Raw genomic sequence first — 21392 nt, forward strand, 5'->3', positions numbered from 1 at the left:
AGGACCTCCTTTTCAGCCACTGCATTATGATGACATTTATTTTCTATCATGGAAGGTAACCGTCCTTGTTGCAACCTCCCTCAGAGGAGTTAGTGAGTTGCAAGCACTGACATCAGAAGAACCTTTCGGAAAAGTTCACAAGGATAAATCCACTCTTCCTAAAAAGAAAAAAAGGTAGTTTTGCCTATTCAGTAAGTTGCTGTTGGTTGCTATACATCCTCCCAACTCCCCATACCTGGGCAGAATTCCCACATTCCAACCCCCCCCCCCACCCCCCCCCCCCCCCCCCCCCCCCCCTCCAATACAATCTTCCTAGCTATCATTATAACCCCACTGGATGGCGAACAAGCTAATGGTGGAGCAGTGGCTCATGCACATTGTGGAACCAGGGAGGACTTATTAGTCACCTCGCGACTATAAACCTCATAGAAGAAAAGTAACTTTTAATGTCTGGAGCCAACAGTAGATGGGAGTATGCAAAATGTGAATCTACAGCACTACTGCTACAAAGAGATGCTTAAAGGGTAAGTAACTTTTTTTCAGGGCAGGTGTGGGGCCTTAACAGATGAGTAGTTAAATGCATACGAATATGGTTTGATAAAGCAAAACTCACTAGATGTTCTACCTTCTTAGAGAACATACCAATAGCTGACATCTGAAAATAGTGTACATGATAAACATCACACATTATTTTGTGAGTCTTCAAAGCTGGCAGGAAGCTTTTGTTTGGCAATCTGCTCACTAGCCACTGCTTTATGTGCCACTACTGCTTTACAGTTTATTCAGTGCATGTAATATACAGCAGCACATGCTATAAACAGGAAATATTACCTTTGAGGCATGTGTGCTGTAGATACACATGCTTTGCAAACTCCTGCCTTCTAGTGTTGGATCTGGATGTTTGCAAGTTATTTTACTTCCAAGAAGTCTATCCTAGTCACAGGGTAAGGTGACTCCTCCTTTCGACGATAGTGCACATGGGCATCAACTCCATTGTTAAATAGTTTTTTCCACCATCTGGTTCTGACCTGTATTGCTACGCTCCGGTTAGAAACCGTTCTTCGGGTTCCCCTCGGTGCGCAATCCACTCAGCCCTCTACAGTATTGTTTCGTTTAAGTTTCCCACTTCTCAGCTTATCGATTTGGTCAAGGAAATCTCCAATTTCGATCGGAAAGTTTTGTCCTTCGGCCTAAACTTGTTGGTCCAGCTCTTCGTCGATGCAATGGACTCCATTCAAATTCTGTCCTCTGTGCCACAAGTACTCATGCACCGAATCGCACGAGGTGTGTAACTTGTGCTTGTATCAGGAGCGCTAAGAAGACTGCGAATCGTGCAAATCGTTTCGGACGAAAAACTCTTTGATCGTCTGGCTCGATGTCTGGAGATGCAGCGCCAACAAGTAGATGACATGCTGGATATCTTCGGTGAAGACTCCGATCAAGATGACCATCGAACACTCAGTGGCTGAGGAAGAGCAGTATCGACTTAGCCAAGAATGCGACAATAAAGTCCACTACACCGCAGGAGTCGGGCGACCCCTCTCTGGAAGATATTATGGCTGCCATTACCGTGGGCGCACGTCGCTTGAGAGTAGGATGGACTCCATAACTACCGAGGTAACACTACTGAGGGCAAAAAGGTGAAGGCGATGAAAACTGGCAAAACAGATCTCAGCCATGATTCTAAAATGATGCAGCAACAAATCAAAGACCTGCAAGTAGTTATTAAAGCGATGGAAAGCAAACTGGACGATTAAGGGGAGGTCGCACCGAAACAATGTGAATCCTGGGTGCCGAAGCGATCGGAGGGGAACAGCCCGGATCTCTTTGTAGAAGGCCTTATTACCAAACATAAAAAACTTAAAACCTATTTAATTTCTTGGTGGAGGGGGCACATCGCGTTCAAGGTGGAAGGCCAAAACCTGGGGTTCCCCCAAGACCTCTGCTCTCGCGCCTCCTCAAATTTAGAGACCACAACATAGTTTTGCAAACCGTCTGCACTGCACCGCCAATTTAAATTGATAATAGCATGGGGACTTTCTTCCCCGACTTCAGTCAATGTGCAGAAACAGAGGCACTCTTTTCAGGGAACCAAAAGTAAACTTCGAGAAAGGACTTAAATATTCAATGTTGATCCCTGCGAGATTATGTATGGGAGGGGAGGGCATGGTTTTTTGATACTCCAGATTCGGCACAGGAATGGCTGGGTGGGTGGAGGCCGGTCAATAGAAACGGCGGCAGGCAGAGAAGGGTCCATTCCCCTAACAAGCAGACATCACCTGATGCGAACCCACGTCGTCAAAAAGATGGAAAACCCTTAAAGTGTGACTGGAGAACAAAACCAGTAACTGCAAAGCTGTTGACACGCAGGGTACCATATCGGACAGTATGTGTCAGCCGACAGAAGCTCTACTACATTTTGGACAAGTGACTTCCAGAATTAGAACTTTTACAGCTACATAGTGAAAGGTATAGAGAACAACCAACAAACCCCCCCCCCCCCCCCCCCCGCTTTCTTTAATAGTTTCTATATGGGGCGACTGGCCTTCTGCATAGTTGGGGATAGGTGCGGTTTTCAGCCCAGATTGCAGGAAGCAGGGAGGCGGGCGTGGAGATTAAACTAAGAGTACTGGGATCTTGCCACAGATGATGCACAGATGCAGCATAGAGCCACGTTTTGTAGGATCTATGAAGCCGGGGACAAAGCAGGGCAACTGTTGGAGTGGCCAGACAGAAGAGAACTAGCCAACAGACTGGTGACTGAGTTGAGGGATGAGTCAGTCACAGTTGACAGACCCACAATAAATAGCAAATAGATTTGCGGACCATTTTCAGAGCATACAGAAGTCCCGCACAGTCAACTGAAGAGGAAGCAGACTCCCTTTTGTCAGACATGACCCTCCTTGTCCTTTCAACAGGAGACCTCTCTGTGAGAAGGTGGCCTGATATGCAGTGCTCACTATTCTAGTGAACACTATGTATCAGTCCAGCAACCCTTATTGATGATTGGTTGTAAGTCAACCTTATAGACCAGCTATCCTAGTAGCGTGGATACGAGCAGTCTAAGGCTAAAGACTCGAGAGGGCGCGTTAAGCCAGCTGTTTACCACACATATACCCCTTGAATACCAAGTGAAAGGACACCACACAAGTGTTATGAAAATAAACAGTTATTTATTTAAAGATCACAACAGCCCTGTACTCTTTATGAGGACAGGGTACTAAGCACAAACCAAAACTCTTACAAAAATACTTAAGTTAGCACAGTATATACAAATGCCCGAGGGGCACGGAAAACCATATACTCTGAAAGTGGAATGCGAAATTCCTAGCAGGTAAGTACAGTACTAATAGCTTTTGGAATCGCTAGGACTTGACTAGGGAATCGTTAGATTATGTCTAGGAGGCCTAGGGGACTCGGGTGCAGTGTGTGCACTCTCACGCGAGATGCGGGACAAAAGTCTATGGTAGCTAGGAATTAGAAAGTTAGTGTTCTCGGGCGAACCCGACCTGGTAGGGAGAAAACGAAAGTAGATTCTGACCCTTGGATAGTGAGGCTATGCTGGGGCACCGAAATGCCGAAGTTACCTAGCCCAGGGGCTGCAGCTGCATAGGTCTGAAAAGACGTCGGGAATCCTCGTAGACGGACCAGGAGCCGGAAGAAAAGATGCTGGCCGGTGACCAGTGAAGAAAGTTCAGTCGGATCCAAGCCTGGATCTTGAAGATAGATGACACCTGAAAGCAGAGGGGACCAAGTTCGAGACTACTAGCCAGTAGTCAGTGGGCACCAGGAGGGCACCGGATGGTAGCCACCTCGACTAGGTGAGTGGGTGACGCTTGACTCGAAGATCTCACGGACCAGGAGGCGTTGTCGGCGACCAGGATGGAGGATCGAGCTGTCCCACGAAGATAGAAGCTGTCGGCGTCGCTGGACCCAGGATTGGGCAACAAAGCCTTGGCAAATTCAAGCCCACGCGGTGGACCTAAAATGGCGTCTGGAGTGGACCAGGAGGGTCCGGGGTGCCTCTCTTGAAGAAGGAAGCAAAGGCCAGCCTGGAGCAACCAGACCAGCAGTCGTGAAGTCGTTGGGCGTCGTTCAGAGGGCCACAAGCCAGCCGGCTAGTAGCCAAACAACGCGGTGCACAGCAAACAGCAGAAGGGCCCCACGCAGATCGTGGAGATGCAGGGGGGCTGATCTTGGGTGCTGGAGCTGCGCAGGGTCGGGGCTTCTCGGACCCCAAAGCACTCACCAGTGGAGGACACGGTGGGCTTGCAGTAAAGATGTCGTGCAGTCTTGGCGATCGTCGGTCCCTTGAGGTCTCGTCGCACTCACGGTTCTCAGCTGGGCTGTAGAGGTGAGTAGAGGTCAGAGGTGCCAGGGAAGCCGGGTCTCGTCGAGCTGGGTCGTCGGATTCGTGATGAAGGACTTGCAGCAGACCGCAGTGTTCTTTAGGATGGTGCCTGCGGATGCAGGGTGACTACTCCTTAGCCACAAGGGAGAATCTTGAAGAAGAAATCGTGAAGTCCTTTCGAAGAAAGTGGTATCTTGATTCCAAAGATGATCTAATTTGAACAGGGGGCCCGCTCCTATCTTTATACTAAAAAAGGGGGCTGACCCGGTGACTAGGTCCTGCCTATGGGTGGGACCAGGAGGGGGGTGGTTACACCCCTCTCCCCTGCCGGACTTCCCCAGGCCAGGGGCTGGTGTGCCCCTGGAACTGGTTCTGACTGGCCTATGCGTAGTGAGCACCGGGGTGCCACTCAGCAGTCACCTTCCTGAAAAGCCCTGCCTACCCAGGATACACAAAACCATGTCTGGGACGGTGCTAGCACCGCCCCGGACAGGAAACCCTTTGTCCAGGCCTCCCTCGCTGGAAGGACTCCCAGCAGCAGGAGGTCAGACTCGTGTCTGTGGTGGCAGCATCCATTTTGTGGAGCTGAGGCTTCAGTTAACTTTAACCGGGGTTCACAGTTACATACATGTCGTGTCCCTCTAGAAGGGTGGAATGCTAACCCCGTCGCCAGAATTGGCGAGGGGTTAGTATTCCAATTCGTATGACACCTTACTCGACATGTTTTGATAAAGCAATACCAAAGTTAGCATTTAACCGCGAGGATTATAATGCACTTAAGAGTATATGGTATGCGATATCATGGAACAGCTATTAGGACTTGGTTCCGCAAGCTGCAGACAGGCTCAGCTCATGCCAGAGCACCATCTCACACGATTCCAAGCACTCTGCCTTCAGGATTGTCAAGGCCTGCCATAGGAGTGACTGATAGGAATCTGTGTGTCCATTTTAGGGTTAGGTATAGGTATACTACACCTACAGCAAAGGGTGATTACACGACTTTGCCCCAGCTGTCATGCAGCCAGTTGTGTCAAATTTAGGAGGCCAGCCAGGGGTGGCATAATACATGCTGCAGCCCCTGGCAGCCCTGGGTACACCTATGCCCTGAGTTACAGGGTCTGATAAGGTGGCCCAGTACCAATTGGAAATGTACCTAGGGTACATGGAATCCATTTTAAAGAGAGAGCAGTAGGCCTGGGGTCCTGATTGGCAGGGTCCCAGGTCGACTATGTCCAAAACCAGCTAAAACACAGGGCAAAAAGTTGGGGGCAACCATAGTCAGGATGTACCTTCCTACACAACCCCCCCCCAAACGAAAGGAGATAAGGCTATCCTTGCCCAGGTAAGCCTCTATTACCTAAGTGGCCATATAAGGAAGGACCAGCTCTGGCTTGGTTTCCCCCTGTGTCATGGTCCACTAGGCAACCCCTCACCCTAAGGGTATCTGAGGGTCTCCACCATAGGGAATCTCTGTTTCTGGTGTGTCTTGGGAAAGAAGAAGGCTGATGCTGGGTTGGAGTACTGAAGTGAGGCTCCTCTACCTTTGGGCTCAACTTCCTCCAATCACCATCCATCATGTGTGCCTTTCTTTCTTTAGCTGAGATGCACTGAGCTCTCAGGGTCAGCCTCTGGCTACCTAAAGCTGGAGGCTGAGTCCCTCTGTTTGGCTTACTGGAGGTACAGGTCAGGTCTGGGGTTTTTAGGCCCCATGTTTGGCTGTGCCCACCAGTGTCCAGCTGTGGGAGTTCCCTAACTACTTTTAAGGGGGATCCCTCAGGAGTCTGTTCTATTTTCACTTGGCTAGGTTTACCAGCTTCAGTGATCCTAATCTGTTGATTAAGGGGTTCTTTTGGACAGGGGGCCCTTTTGGGTCCACCACTGGCCTCCCTGACCTCCACAGCCCTGGGCTGACTGAGGCAGGGTAGAGAGGTGCAGGTTACCTGCTCCAGACTGGGTCCCACCTGGGAAGGGTCCACTGCCATCAGGGGCTCTGCCAGGCTAGGCCTGACTACCTCTGGGGCAGTTCCTTCAACAGGGGTAGAGTCAGTTCCCTGAGGAGGCTGGCTCTCACCTAGTGTCTGGGAGGGGGAAGACTCTTCTTCCTCCTCAATGCTCTCTGTTTGAGTGGAGTGATCCATTGTTTCAGGCTTCACAACCTCACTATCTGTTTGAGTAGAGGCTGAGACCATTTCAACCTTTTCAGGAGGGCACTCAGTCTGTGTTTGGGCTGTGACTGTCACAGCCCTCCTATCCTGTTCTGGAAAGTCTGTCTGAGCCTGGGCAGTGGCTACCACTGCCCTTCCAACCTTTTCAGGGAGGAATGGTGCTTGGACTGGGGCTGTATCTATTACTGCCCCACTAACCTGTCTGGATAGGCCTATCATTCTGGAGTGAGTTTCTTGCTCCACCTCAGCCCATGCTGAGAGTTCCAGGTCATTCCCCAGTAAGCAATCTACAGGTAGGTTATCTGTCACTGCCACTCTCATGGGCCCTGTGACATTACCCCAACTGAGCTTGACTACTGCCATGGGATGCCTTCTCTTCACTCCATGAATGTCTGTCACCTGATAAGTAAAACCAGGGGTCAGTTGAGCAGAGGGGACCAGATGGTCACTCACCATGGTGAGGCTGGCCCCTGTGTCTCTGAATGCCTCAACTTTCCGACCATTCACTAAAACTTCTTGTCTATACTTTCCCAAAATGTGGGGTCCAGTAGTGAAGTTGGCAAACCCCATGCCAGTCTCACAGACAAGAGTGTGGTCAGGGAACCTGGCTAGGCCATAGTCCTCCTGATTGCCCAAAGTAATGCCCACCACATTCTTGGGGGCACTCCCACCACCTGGGGGATTACCACTAGTGGTAACAGGAGGTTTAGGAGTATTACCTGGGGGTATGTTTCCCTTATTACCATTTTTAGGGCAACTGACATCACTTTTGTAATGACCCACCTGTTTACAGGTATGGCAATAAGGTTTCTTTTGTTCTGAAGGAGTGTTCTGGGACCCACCACCCTTGTTGGAGTTTTGGGGCCCTTGGGAAGTCTTCTCTGAGGATTTATCCCCACCCTTCTCTTGAGGCTTGGTTGATTCCTTTTTCTGGTCACCACCCTGGTTTTTAGGCCTAACCCTGGTTCTGACCCATTTGTCTGCCCTCTTACCCAATTCCTGTGGAGAGGTCAGATCAGAGTCTACCAGGTGCTGATGTAATAACTGGTTCTGACAATTATTTAAGATTTGCTCCCTCATAATTAGATTATACAATCCTTTAAAATCAGTAACCTTACTACCCAGTAGCCAGCCTTCAAAAGCCTTAGTGGCACAATCAACAAAGTCAGTCCAATCTTGAGACTGAGTTTTCTGGGTGTCTCTGAACAGCATCCTGTATTGTTCAGTGGTTAAACCAAACCCATCAACCAGTGTATTCTTCAAGATTTGGTAATTGTTAGCATCCTCCACCCTTGTGGTGAGGAGCTTATCTCTACCTTTACCATCAAAGGAGAGCCACAAGATAGCTGCCCACTGACTTTGGGGAACACCCTGCACAGTGCAGGCTCTCTCCAAAGCAGTAATCCATTTGTGGATGTCATCCCCTTCTTTAAAGGGGGGCACTATCTTATTCAGGTGCTTTTTATCAAAACTCCTTTCCCTATTGCTAGGATTATTGCTGCCACCAGTGGGGACTGCCCCACTCAATTGTTGCTCTCTAGCAAAGGCAAGCCTTTCTTTGGCCAGGGCAAGTTCTTCCCTTTCAATCCTCAGATTGGCTGCCTTTTCCTTTGCCTCATACACTCTCCTCTGGGGAGATGTCATTCCCCTTTGAGAGGAACGTTGAGAGCCATTGGTATGAAGGGATCTGTTAGAGCCTCTAGATAGAGACCTAACTCGTCCATTCCCAATGTTAAGCTGACCTGAGAGTGGCCCCAGGGCTCCCCTAGAGTCCCTCTCATGTCTGCTTAAGTTGGTCCGGGTTAGTCTACTGACCTCTACCTGTCCCTTATCTGCCTCATCCCCAGACAACTCATCCTCCTCCTCAGCATCATCTGCCTCATGGAGGGGATGGATATCAAAGGGACCCTGTAAGGAGGGCAAACTTCCTTCTGGATTAGAAGGGTCTGGGTTACCAGCCCTACTGGCATCATAAGCCTCTAAGAGACCAATCAGAAAGGAAGTGGTGGGGTTAGACCCCTGTTTTAGTTTCCTGAGAGTACACACTTGTCTCATCTCATGGAAGCTAAGAGCAGCATATTTAGAAGTGACCTGTGGAAGGTCCACTGACACAAGGGGATACTCAGAGTTTCCTCCTTTGTCTGACATGCTGATTCTAGTGTGGTGTAAGTGATGCACCTACCTACACTATGTGTTTACCTACTGATCCCTTGCTAAGAGTTGCAGCCAAGGTGTGCTAAGCCTTGAGGAGCTACAACAGCTGGTTCAGTAGAACTCAGAGTATTCTAAGCTTTAGTTATATGTACCTAACAGTCCTTTATGTGATCTTTCAACAAGATATTCTTAGGATACGTGTGGTAAAACAACAGCAAGCTCAAATCCCAACCGCTGCTCACCAATGTGAGAAGGTGGCCTGATATGCAGTGCTCACTATTCTAGTGAACACTATGTATCAGTCCAGCAACCCTTATTGATGATTGGTTGTAAGTCAACCTTATAGACCAGCTATCCTAGTAGCGTGGATACGAGCAGTCTAAGGCTAAAGACTCGAGAGGGCGCGTTAAGCCAGCTGTTTACCACACATATACCCCTTGAATACCAAGTGAAAGGACACCACACAAGTGTTATGAAAATAAACAGTTATTTATTTAAAGATCACAACAGCCCTGTACTCTTTATGAGGACAGGGTACTAAGCACAAACCAAAACTCTTACAAAAATACTTAAGTTAGCACAGTATATACAAATGCCCGAGGGGCACGGAAAACCATATACTCTGAAAGTGGAATGCGAAATTCCTAGCAGGTAAGTACAGTACTAATAGCTTTTGGAATCGCTAGGACTTGACTAGGGAATCGTTAGATTATGTCTAGGAGGCCTAGGGGACTCGGGTGCAGTGTGTGCACTCTCACGCGAGATGCGGGACAAAAGTCTATGGTAGCTAGGAATTAGAAAGTTAGTGTTCTCGGGCGAACCCGACCTGGTAGGGAGAAAACGAAAGTAGATTCTGACCCTTGGATAGTGAGGCTATGCTGGGGCACCGAAATGCCGAAGTTACCTAGCCCAGGGGCTGCAGCTGCATAGGTCTGAAAAGACGTCGGGAATCCTCGTAGACGGACCAGGAGCCGGAAGAAAAGATGCTGGCCGGTGACCAGTGAAGAAAGTTCAGTCGGATCCAAGCCTGGATCTTGAAGATAGATGACACCTGAAAGCAGAGGGGACCAAGTTCGAGACTACTAGCCAGTAGTCAGTGGGCACCAGGAGGGCACCGGATGGTAGCCACCTCGACTAGGTGAGTGGGTGACGCTTGACTCGAAGATCTCACGGACCAGGAGGCGTTGTCGGCGACCAGGATGGAGGATCGAGCTGTCCCACGAAGATAGAAGCTGTCGGCGTCGCTGGACCCAGGATTGGGCAACAAAGCCTTGGCAAATTCAAGCCCACGCGGTGGACCTAAAATGGCGTCTGGAGTGGACCAGGAGGGTCCGGGGTGCCTCTCTTGAAGAAGGAAGCAAAGGCCAGCCTGGAGCAACCAGACCAGCAGTCGTGAAGTCGTTGGGCGTCGTTCAGAGGGCCACAAGCCAGCCGGCTAGTAGCCAAACAACGCGGTGCACAGCAAACAGCAGAAGGGCCCCACGCAGATCGTGGAGATGCAGGGGGGCTGATCTTGGGTGCTGGAGCTGCGCAGGGTCGGGGCTTCTCGGACCCCAAAGCACTCACCAGTGGAGGACACGGTGGGCTTGCAGTAAAGATGTCGTGCAGTCTTGGCGATCGTCGGTCCCTTGAGGTCTCGTCGCACTCACGGTTCTCAGCTGGGCTGTAGAGGTGAGTAGAGGTCAGAGGTGCCAGGGAAGCCGGGTCTCGTCGAGCTGGGTCGTCGGATTCGTGATGAAGGACTTGCAGCAGACCGCAGTGTTCTTTAGGATGGTGCCTGCGGATGCAGGGTGACTACTCCTTAGCCACAAGGGAGAATCTTGAAGAAGAAATCGTGAAGTCCTTTCGAAGAAAGTGGTATCTTGATTCCAAAGATGATCTAATTTGAACAGGGGGCCCGCTCCTATCTTTATACTAAAAAAGGGGGCTGACCCGGTGACTAGGTCCTGCCTATGGGTGGGACCAGGAGGGGGGTGGTTACACCCCTCTCCCCTGCCGGACTTCCCCAGGCCAGGGGCTGGTGTGCCCCTGGAACTGGTTCTGACTGGCCTATGCGTAGTGAGCACCGGGGTGCCACTCAGCAGTCACCTTCCTGAAAAGCCCTGCCTACCCAGGATACACAAAACCATGTCTGGGACGGTGCTAGCACCGCCCCGGACAGGAAACCCTTTGTCCAGGCCTCCCTCGCTGGAAGGACTCCCAGCAGCAGGAGGTCAGACTCGTGTCTGTGGTGGCAGCATCCATTTTGTGGAGCTGAGGCTTCAGTTAACTTTAACCGGGGTTCACAGTTACATACATGTCGTGTCCCTCTAGAAGGGTGGAATGCTAACCCCGTCGCCAGAATTGGCGAGGGGTTAGTATTCCAATTCGTATGACACCTTACTCGACATGTTTTGATAAAGCAATACCAAAGTTAGCATTTAACCGCGAGGATTATAATGCACTTAAGAGTATATGGTATGCGATATCATGGAACAGCTATTAGGACTTGGTTCCGCAAGCTGCAGACAGGCTCAGCTCATGCCAGAGCACCATCTCACACGATTCCAAGCACTCTGCCTTCAGGATTGTCAAGGCCTGCCATAGGAGTGACTGATAGGAATCTGTGTGTCCATTTTAGGGTTAGGTATAGGTATACTACACCTACAGCAAAGGGTGATTACACGACTTTGCCCCAGCTGTCATGCAGCCAGTTGTGTCAAATTTAGGAGGCCAGCCAGGGGTGGCATAATACATGCTGCAGCCCCTGGCAGCCCTGGGTACACCTATGCCCTGAGTTACAGGGTCTGATAAGGTGGCCCAGTACCAATTGGAAATGTACCTAGGGTACATGGAATCCATTTTAAAGAGAGAGCAGTAGGCCTGGGGTCCTGATTGGCAGGGTCCCAGGTCGACTATGTCCAAAACCAGCTAAAACACAGGGCAAAAAGTTGGGGGCAACCATAGTCAGGATGTACCTTCCTACACTCTCCATTTCAGATAGCGACATCACGCACACAGAAGTGGAGCGAGCAATTGGCAAATTGCGGTCTGGGAAGGCAATGGGCCCAAATGGTTTACCTATTGAACTGTATAAATTAGCCCCCAGCAAGACAGCTGCTTGGGGTTATTGCGAAACTGGTGCACCCTGACCAATCTGGCTTTGTCAGCAAGAAATACCTCTCAACTTTTACATGGTGTAATGGGCAGAATAGATACACTGAGGGAAGATGCAGTGGTGGTGTCCCTCGACGCCACCATGGGATTTGATACAATTGAATGACCATATAGGTTTGTGGTACTTGGGAAAATGGGAATTGGTACTTACACAAAAGCAAGGGGAGAGGGTCAGCTACTCATCTACCCCAAAGACCCTTATTCAACATACTCACACCGAGGGGTAGAGAGGAAACCGAAATGATACACATGCAGTGGCACAGATTGTGTTAACGAAAACTACCCTCACTCACACACAAATGTGTGTGACATGCTTCATCGTCTGGTCTGCTTACAAAACACCCTTGCGTAGCCACACACAGGATGGAGCAGAGGAGGAGGAGGGGGGAGAAAAACAACATAAAAATTAATCAAAATGGTGTGTACAAAGTGCAACCACCACAGACTGGGGACAGTGATAGAAACAAGTGCAGTGAAAAAAAAAAGGTTAATACTGGCTCGTGGGTCACCTATTGATCACCTTTATTCCAGGGTTCCACGGTCAGGATTTAAATAGTAAAGGATGGGCGTGTTAGGGAGATTACTAGGTACTCACAACACCCCTCCTTAGACTGCCAATGTGAACATGTTTTGACCTTGTTAGAATGCCCACAATAGAGGGTCACGTCGGTCTTCCTCAGGACTTCTATTAGTCCCAGTCAAGCTCCCCCATTACCTTAGTGTGGTCAATTACCAGGGTTCAAACATAGAGCGATCCCAACATGTGGAGGCAGTTCCCCTAGCACGGGATGCAAATACTGAAAGATAAAACATATGTGTCACGAGGTGTCAGATTAATTCTGGTAATTACCATCCTATCCATAGTCCTGTGTCAACAGGCGCCCTCTGACACGCAGACATCATATCCTAAGCTGTGTATGCATCTCCGTCCTCCCCATAGGAGGACGGAGATGCATACACAAAGTCAGGGTCATAGAAAATATTAGATCAACCCTTTTCGCCATACCCTACTACGTTATGTCCCTGGACATTCCAGGTATTCGTATTAGCTCCTGCCGCACACAAGAAACATCAAATATCTCCATCTACTTGTATTTAAATCCAAACACGGGGCTCTGTGAACATTTCATAAAAAAGATGGCTCAATACCTCCCCCGGGCCTGCTCTCACCGAGTTTACTGATTTAAAGAACTCGAAATGGCGGCGGGCAGGGAGAACCCCTAAGAACACAACCTGCATTGAGAGAAAAAAACAGTGCAAAACAGCAGTTGTAAGCACCAATAACATGCGAAGTCCGGCATGTATGCACCTCGTCAAACCCACTTACTGTCCTGAAGGTGGTTCACGCCAATCAGGCTTGCCTCATCCCTGCCGTGTAGTGTACCATGGAGGCGCCGGGTGGAGCAATAAGTATCCTGCTTCTGCATAAGTCCCCAAATCACGTAGGGCACGTATGCGTCAGGATTCCCAACACTGAAAAGGGCGTAGCCCCGCTTTCAAAGTTCCACCCCTTCACAGTCCGGCCCCATACTGCTGTCACAAGTGTTATTGTTAATGTCAACGGGCGTTGTTATTGCTCCCGATCATATGCCCTCTACAGAGCCGTATGACAGAGCGTATACTGTAGAGGCCACCTACTGCATCAATATGTCAAAAGGACAAATGCCGGGGACATTCCCTACTAATTCCAGATTCCTAATCCAACTCTCGACCACCGGTAAAAGAGTCCAGGAAGTCAGTCTTGATCCAGCTAGTGATCACCAACTTAACCACACCCCACCACCCCTCATAAAATGGTTTAAACCGAGAGAGATGGGGAATGGACACATAAGACACATGAACTCCAGAAGTCAGCAGATGGAAACATATTACTCATCCCTTGCACGCAAGCCACGTTGAGCCAAAGGTATAAATCAATGGTAATCCAGAGTGCCACACAGGGGGAGGTTCATCTTGTGAGCGCATGCCAAAGGATATCCTCATTCAATCCCACCACGTGGCTTTTCAGTCTGTAAACCCACTTCTGTTCTCGCAGTAAGAGCTCTATTCTTATCCCCAACGTAAGAATTCAACTGCAGTTTTTCGATAACGGACCACCTCAGATCTTCCGTGGCGTACTGTAATTCCAGGAAATGTGCAGTCCGTTTCGTATTAGATCTGCCACATCTCCATTATCCGGGTTTTCACTTTCCGCCTTGTCATACCGACATTGCTTTCCGCATGGACATGTAATCAAATAAATTACCCCTTCCGAATTACAATTGGTGTGAGTTCTTCATTCCCAGGGGTATACCAAACCAACATCAATACACTTCATGTTAGTGGTCAAATGGCACACACTACATGAACCACACCGTGTATGCCCAGTGACCGGGGTCAGACCAGTTGGTAGGTTAGCTCCACCGTCTCTTGTGCTCCTAGGTCTGGTGTGAACGAATAGAAGTTTTGACTAAGTTTGAATGGGAATAGTGGATTTGCAGCGTGAATCTTTCTGTATTCACTGTGCTGTGCATTATTCCGTTGTCTAGTGGTTGGGTCCGGAATCGTAGTCCTTTCTTTCTATTTTTGTAGCCCAGGTGGGCGTTGACGTCCCACTTTTTTGGTGTACTTCCTGTGACGTCCGCACGCTTCCTGGGAAGCTCCTACCTTTGGGCGCCATCTTCGGATTCTTTTTTCCGCCATTGGGTCTGGATCGTTGCTGAGCGGCTCCAGAGTTTTTGGAGTCAAGAGGAAAAAGACAAATTTTACACAGAAAAAATTGGAGAAGATACCGAGGAACAAGATCACCAAGCCGGGACGACGAAGAAGGAGGAGAACTTCGAGAGCTTCGACATCCAACGGAGAATGCGTACACAGGTGGCCCCCTGAGCACAGGAATGGACAAAACACCTTTTAGATTCTGCTGTAACTTCCATCACAAAAAAGCGCAGAAGGACCAGCACCCGGTCTGCAACCTCTGCCTACCGGTCGACCAAGAGAGCAAGGATTACAACGCCTGCTCCGCCTTCACCCCCAAGACACTCTGGGATTGAGAGAGACAGAGAAGAGCCAACTACGCCATGCAAGGCAAAGGACAATCTCCATCGCTTCGGGACCTTGGCCTCCCCAGCGACGAAAAGGACAACATGGCGGAGGGACCAGATGACTACACGGCCGTATAGACCAATAAGAAAACATCTAAAGCGGTAGGAGAGACGTTGACCCCTAAACCCCCGACACTCTCGAAAGCCTGAGTCAGACTCTCAAAAAATAGTCTAAGTCCTTGAAGGGAGCACTGGCGCTGAAAATCTCAACGGCCGCAGCTGCATCCAAGGACAAACAGCCCATCTGATCCTTCTAAAAGGACTCCCATGTTGCGAAGACCAGCGAAAAGCAAAGGTAGTCTAAGCACGTAACCGAAAAGGACCGCTTAACTTCGAAGAAGAAGGACCCGAAGGCTGCTTAGACGTCGACAACTACGTCTAAGAGATCGGCCGAAACACTCGACGCCGAACAGGCCGCAGAGATGGAGATAAAGAAGAGAAGGCTCGAGGCCAAATGGAGAGCATCCTGCAAAGGATGAAAGTTTAACGAGAAAATGAAAAGGTACACGATTCCGACGAAACTGCCGACTATCGTCTAAATGGAAGAGGAGTTTGACGCAGAAGAACCGCCAAAAACTCCCGAGCCCCAGGAACACCTGGAGGAAGAGGGCCTATACTACGAGGAAGGCGACGACGATGACCAGCGAACGAGTTTCGGCTCTGAATCTTCGATGGCACAGGACCTGAATTGGCAGGACCTCCACGCCGAAAGCCCAGAGGAACCAGTGGAGACGTATCCTTCGAGGCCTTCGCCACCAGATGACATTGAGGCCTATAACATGGTCATCAGGAACGCAGCAATTACTTATGGAGTCCAACTGGTGGAAGAAAAACCAAAGGCTTCCTCTTGGAGACACTGCTCCCCACTCAAACAAAGAGTCAATTCCTCCCCATGTTTCCGAGTGTCCTGGACCAAGGTAGGGAGGCATTCAAAGACCCAGTGACATGCAGGTCTGTCACGCCTAGGACGGATAACAAATACAAGCACTCCTCTAAGGACCCTCCCTACATCCAGGGATCCTTCACAGCAGACTCCATTATTGCGGCAACTGCCAGGAAAAGGGCAAATGTTCCAACATCAGGCCCACCTCCAGACAAGGAAAGTAGGAGGATGGACCTAACTGGGAGACAAATACAGAGGCATGCAGCGGTACACTGGCGCATTGCAAACTCCAATGCCCTACTAAACAGACACCGGTACCAGCATTGGGACGAGGTCGGACAGCTGCTGAAGCACCTCCCCGAGCAATACCAACAAAGAGCATCACACCTGGTGGAGGAAGGCAAAAATATAGCAAATTCGTGCCTGAAATCTGCATTGGCTGGAGCTCACAAATCCAACAGGCTGATGATTATCGCAGCCACAGAAAGAAGGCATGCCTGTCTGAGAATCTCCGGTTTCAAGCTGTAGGTACAGAACAATATTCTAAGCACCCGTTTAAATGGAGAAATGCTGTTCGGGGCACCGGTGGATGAAAAACTCACCCAGGTCAAGAAAGAAAACGAAACTGCAAGGTCCAAGGGGGCCTTGCAATTCAGGGGAATGAGAAGAGGTACCCCGACACGAAGGCCTAACTGGAGACAGGGAAACCAGCCAGGAACGTCACACCAAACATTCCAGCAGACCTACCAGGGCGAGAGTCGAGCACAGTAGGGCCAGCAAAAACAAACCTGGCAAAATACCAGCCCCGAGGCCAGTCCTTTCGCGGAAGGGCGAATGGATGAGGGCAAAAAAGAGGGGGCCAGCAACCCACCTCAAAGGGACTCCGCAACAACAAGCATGCCCACCCAGACAACACCTCTATGGGAGGGGAACAACAAAGTCAACAGAAAAGGGAACAGTGTCCTCCAGCACCCTGGGGATTTCTCTTTGCGGAATGTTGTTATACAAGGCCTCAATATCGAGGCCTATGAGAAACTCGGTCCCAGGGTCAAAAGGCAAGACCTTCAGATGGTGTAGGATATCTAGAGTGTCCCTTAGATATGCCGGTAACTTCTGTACCAAAGGTTTCGCAGCAGGAAGTGATCCAGATGATCCGTGGGAACAAATCCCAACCCTTTGTTTAGGAGTTTTTCTTGGGTGTCTGATACGCTGAATGAAGACAAATTAACTACTAAGGACGTCAGCGGCTGGTCTCTGGCACCATTCTCCATGCCATTCTCCTTGTGACCCGTTGATTGATCTCTTGGTCCTGATCGTTGCAGGTCACCATCTGTTGTCCTCTCTGCTTCCCACTGCCCTTGTTCCGGCCTCTCTCTAAAAAAGGTCCCTGGAAATTCTGGTATTGGGCTGATTGAGAATGGGGGTTTTGGAAGCGGGGGTCCTCGAATTGTGGGTTCTGAAAGGGAGGGTGCTGTGGGAAACCTATTATCGGCCAATTGCAGGCCTGGTTCTGATAATGTTGAAAAGGATTTTGCAACACCCTTTTCAACAATATCAGAACCACACTACTAGAACTCTCAGTAGTACCACATCAAAAATTTAAACTCTCTCCACATCTACTGACACAGAACCATGGAGAGATCCTGCATCCAGACCCAATGCAGCTCAATGTAGCGATTTGGCTCCTGATATCTTAAACTTTGGATACTTCAATCTTCCGCCTGATTGCATTAATGTCATAAAAGAAGCGAGACGCCCCACCACTAGAGCATGCTATGCAGCCAAGTGGAAAAGGTTTGTTCTGTGTTGCACAAATAACATTAACCCTTTAGATGTTTCCATACAAAACATCATATGCTACCTGCTCCATCTACAAAGATGTAATTTAGCGTACTCCTCAATCAGGTTACATCTTGCTGCTATAGCAGCCTACCTTCAAAACAGACATTTGTCATTATTTAGAGTACCTGCCATCAAAGCGTTTATGGAAGGACTCAAAAGAATAATTCCTCCCAGAATACCACCCTCTCCGGTATGGAATTTAAATATTGTTCTCACTAGACTTATGGGTCCTCCATTTGAACCATTACATAAGTGTGAGTTACAGTTCCTTACATGGAAAGTCGCTTTTTTAGTTGCTATTACCTCACTCGGAAGAGTAAGTGAAATCCAGGCATTAACAATTCAAGACCCGTTTATACAATACCATCACAACAAAAAGGTTCATAAAATAAACCCGAAATTCCTTCCAAAAGTAATTTCAACCTTCCACCTCAACAAATCTGTTGAGTTGTCAGTATTCTTTTCTCAACCATGAACAGTTGCGGAAAGAGCTCTACATATATTAGATGTAAAAAGAGTGCTCCTCTACTACATTGATAGGACAAAAACGTTTCGTAAAACAAAATAATGGTTTGTCCTTTTCTCCTCCACACAAAGGTAATCCCATGTCAAAATCTGGCATTGCAAGGTGGATTGTTAAATACATTCAAATCTGTTACCAAAAAGCAAAACTCACTCTATCCATTCCCCCTAGGGCTCATTCCACCCGTAAATTAGGAGCATCTATGGCATTCCTAGGAAATGTACCCCTAGATGATATCTGTAAAGCAACTACATGGTCTACACCGCACACATTTACAAAACACTACTGTGTAGATGTGCAGGCAAAACAACAAGTTAGTGTGGGCCAGGCTGTCCTCAAAACATCATTTCAAACTACTGCAACAGATCTGGGTTGTCGCTGCTAAGGGAGAGAACTGCTATGCAATTGATGCAATTGTGTGGGGTCTGCAGCCCATATGCCTCGAACTGTAAATGCTACTTACCAGTATGCATCTGTTCTTGGCATGTAGTGCTGCAGAGCCACACATGCCCACCCGCACCCCCGGCTACCTATATCTGTTCCAGTAATAGCTTAATTAGATACACAAGACATGGACACCCTTTTCTGTACTCCTACAACTCCATTTCCCCAATGGCGAAAACAATCTGAAGATGGAGTCGATGCCCATGCGCACTACGATCTACAGGAGAAGTCATCCAGCAGACAAAGACTCTTCCAAGACAACAACAAAGTGTAATCATCTGGGCACACCACCAAATGGTGATCTATGCAATAGTGTGTGGCTCTGCAGCCCTACATGCCAAGAACAGATGCATACTGGTAAGTAGAATTTTCCTTTTTCATTGTATAGGGATAGAGATTAAAAAAGGAAATATGGACACACTAGGTGAGCAAATGAGAAAGTATATGAAAGAAAGGGAGGGGAAAAGGACAAAATATAAGCAGAGAGTGAAATGGAAGGAAAAAGGAAGCAAATGTAAGAATAAAAAATGTATTGCTCCCGGTTGAATCTCGATGAAAAGCTGTTGTATGTAACTAGCTCCTTTCCAGGAAGCAAATGGGGATGGTTTCCTGTAGGTCTTAAAGTGGTGGCTCTTGGATTTTTCCAGGAGATCAAGAACGTATGCAGGATTCTAATGCATAGCTGAAAAATCACTTCAGTTTAAATTATAGCTCGTTCTTGCATATTTAATTTAAAAGTAAAATTCTCTTATTGTGCACAGTTTAAAAAAAATTAAGCAATCAGAGTATTGCATGCATTTGCCAAGCCCAATAGCAAGTATATGGTTATTGTTTAATGTATGTTGCCATTTTTATGTTTGTATCAAACGGTGACTTTGTGATAAGAAACATATTTTCCTTTTCACCACAGTTCTTCCTCTCCCACATCAACGATCTGCAAAGCCAAAGCCTTTGATGAACTGAACATATTGATGACTATGGTCTTGGAGGTTGTTCTCAACACACCATCAGCACAGAAGAGGGGACTAAAATATTTTATTTGTGTGTACAACAGATGGGATCCCATGTGTATCTCTCCTGTCAGTTTTTTTGTCATAATGCACATTCCTATAGGAACGTTTTAATTGATGCTCTCCTTGTGTAAAAAGAATGTTTCTAAATTTTCTTTGTTGTCCTGTAGATTGTCAGACTTCCTAAGTTAGAAGTTGATTCGATCATAGTAAGAACACAGCCACAAAATAAAGTTGTTGTTTTACAATTTTTACCCCTGCCTGTGCTTTACTAATTTTGACCAGTAGCCCTTGTACATGAGCCTTTTCTATTTTAAATTTGTAATTTCCATTCTGGAGAAGGTGTAAAAGCAATGCGCAGACAAGTCCTCACAATTCCCTTTTCTTGAAAGGGTCTACACCCGGGACTGTATTTTCAAATTTGAATTATGACGGAGGGTGAAAAGAGAGAAATGGCTTAGTCTGTGTAGGCGTAATAACAGTATGCAGGGGCTTATCTTCTGGCAGAGGGACTTTGAGTTTGTGTCCCCCAGTTTTTGCTTAATCCCGGAAATCTGTTTGCTTTCCCTGAAGGCAAGCGTCACTCTACTCTCAGCCTCAACTACCCTACATTTCTTAACTTCCTGTTTAGGACGCCCTCCACAAACTGCTTTGCATTGAAAACTAAAGGAATAATTATCACACGATTTAGCTTTCAGTAGCCTCTACGGAGCAACTGTTGTGAATTTAAAACCACTTAGCTTGCTCTGTTTTTAGTTGTTTTAACTGATAGATTCACAGAGCACATCCTAAGTATTTAGTGGGATGGGTGACACTTTAGAATATGAAATACCCTGTTTGATTCACTTTATTTTTTTCTGAATGGTCGGAGTTAGATCAAAACAAGAATACACAATCACCTGCCTTGTATAATGTTTTGTTGGAGCAAGTGGGAAATGTGTGTAGAGCCCTCCATATATATTTTCATACTTCCTGCATCACTTACTGTAGCAATACTTTTAGGTTGATATGAGAAGCTATAGAAGTACTGTTATTTTTTGTTCGTAGAGCCCATTCTGATGTAAGTGTCAATTTTTATCCTGTGATGCAGGAAACCAGTAGTATGCTAATTCACTGTCATAATTCAAAAATCATATTATTGTACCTAAATTTACTCAAATGAAGCTTTGAACCTGCATAAACTGCTCCACTAAAATTACGTGGTTATGAGCGAATTGTTTCTTCTTCCTGTGAGAAAGTGCCTCCTTTGACATGGTTAGCCCCCACTTTTTGCCTTGTATTTGATGTGGTTTTGATTGTGGTATATAGAGTACCTGCTAATCAGGCCCCCTGTGTGTCAGTGCTGCTTCCTTAAAACTATTCCTCGGTTGGCCCCTCAGGCCCCTGTAAGTCCCTTGTAAATGGTGCATGGGTACCTAGTGCATTGGGACTAAAGAGGGTCCCATAGGGATCTCGCAACTAGACCCTGCAGGCATGGCCTGGTGCAGGCAAAATGATAAATTTGACATGGCAGACTGCCTGTGAGCTATGCCAACTTGCAACACACAAGGTATAGCTAAGTCACCCCTCTAGCAGGCCTTCCAGCCCTAAGGCAGGGTGCAATATACCATAGGTGTGGGCATATCTGCGTAAGCAGCTATGCCCCTGCAATATTTAAGTGCATTTTTGGATATTGTAAGTGACAGGGGAGCCATAGAGAATACATGGGCTGGAAAATCAACAACTCTAATTCCACTGCACCATGATGGCTTCTTGGAAACCAGGAATGTTTGTTACCAAAC

General features: G+C 47.9%; 1 protein-coding gene across 1 annotated transcript in view; it reads left to right on the forward strand.

Moving 5' to 3' along the window:
- LOC147677782 (uncharacterized) overlaps nucleotides 1-19865 on the forward strand; it is a 181511-nt gene extending 161646 nt beyond the window's left edge. The window contains exon 13 of the mRNA XM_086945586.1: nucleotides 19512-19865. Coding sequence (XP_086801712.1) covers nucleotides 19512-19564 — 53 coding nt within the window. The 3' untranslated portion in view covers nucleotides 19565-19865. The remainder of the gene's footprint in view (nucleotides 1-19511) is intronic.
- The last annotated feature ends 1527 nt before the right edge of the window (nucleotides 19866-21392 follow it).

This window comes from Lissotriton vulgaris, chromosome 12 (assembly GCF_964263255.1).
Source record: "Lissotriton vulgaris chromosome 12, aLisVul1.2, whole genome shotgun sequence".
NCBI classification, from domain to species: domain Eukaryota; kingdom Metazoa; phylum Chordata; class Amphibia; order Caudata; family Salamandridae; genus Lissotriton; species Lissotriton vulgaris.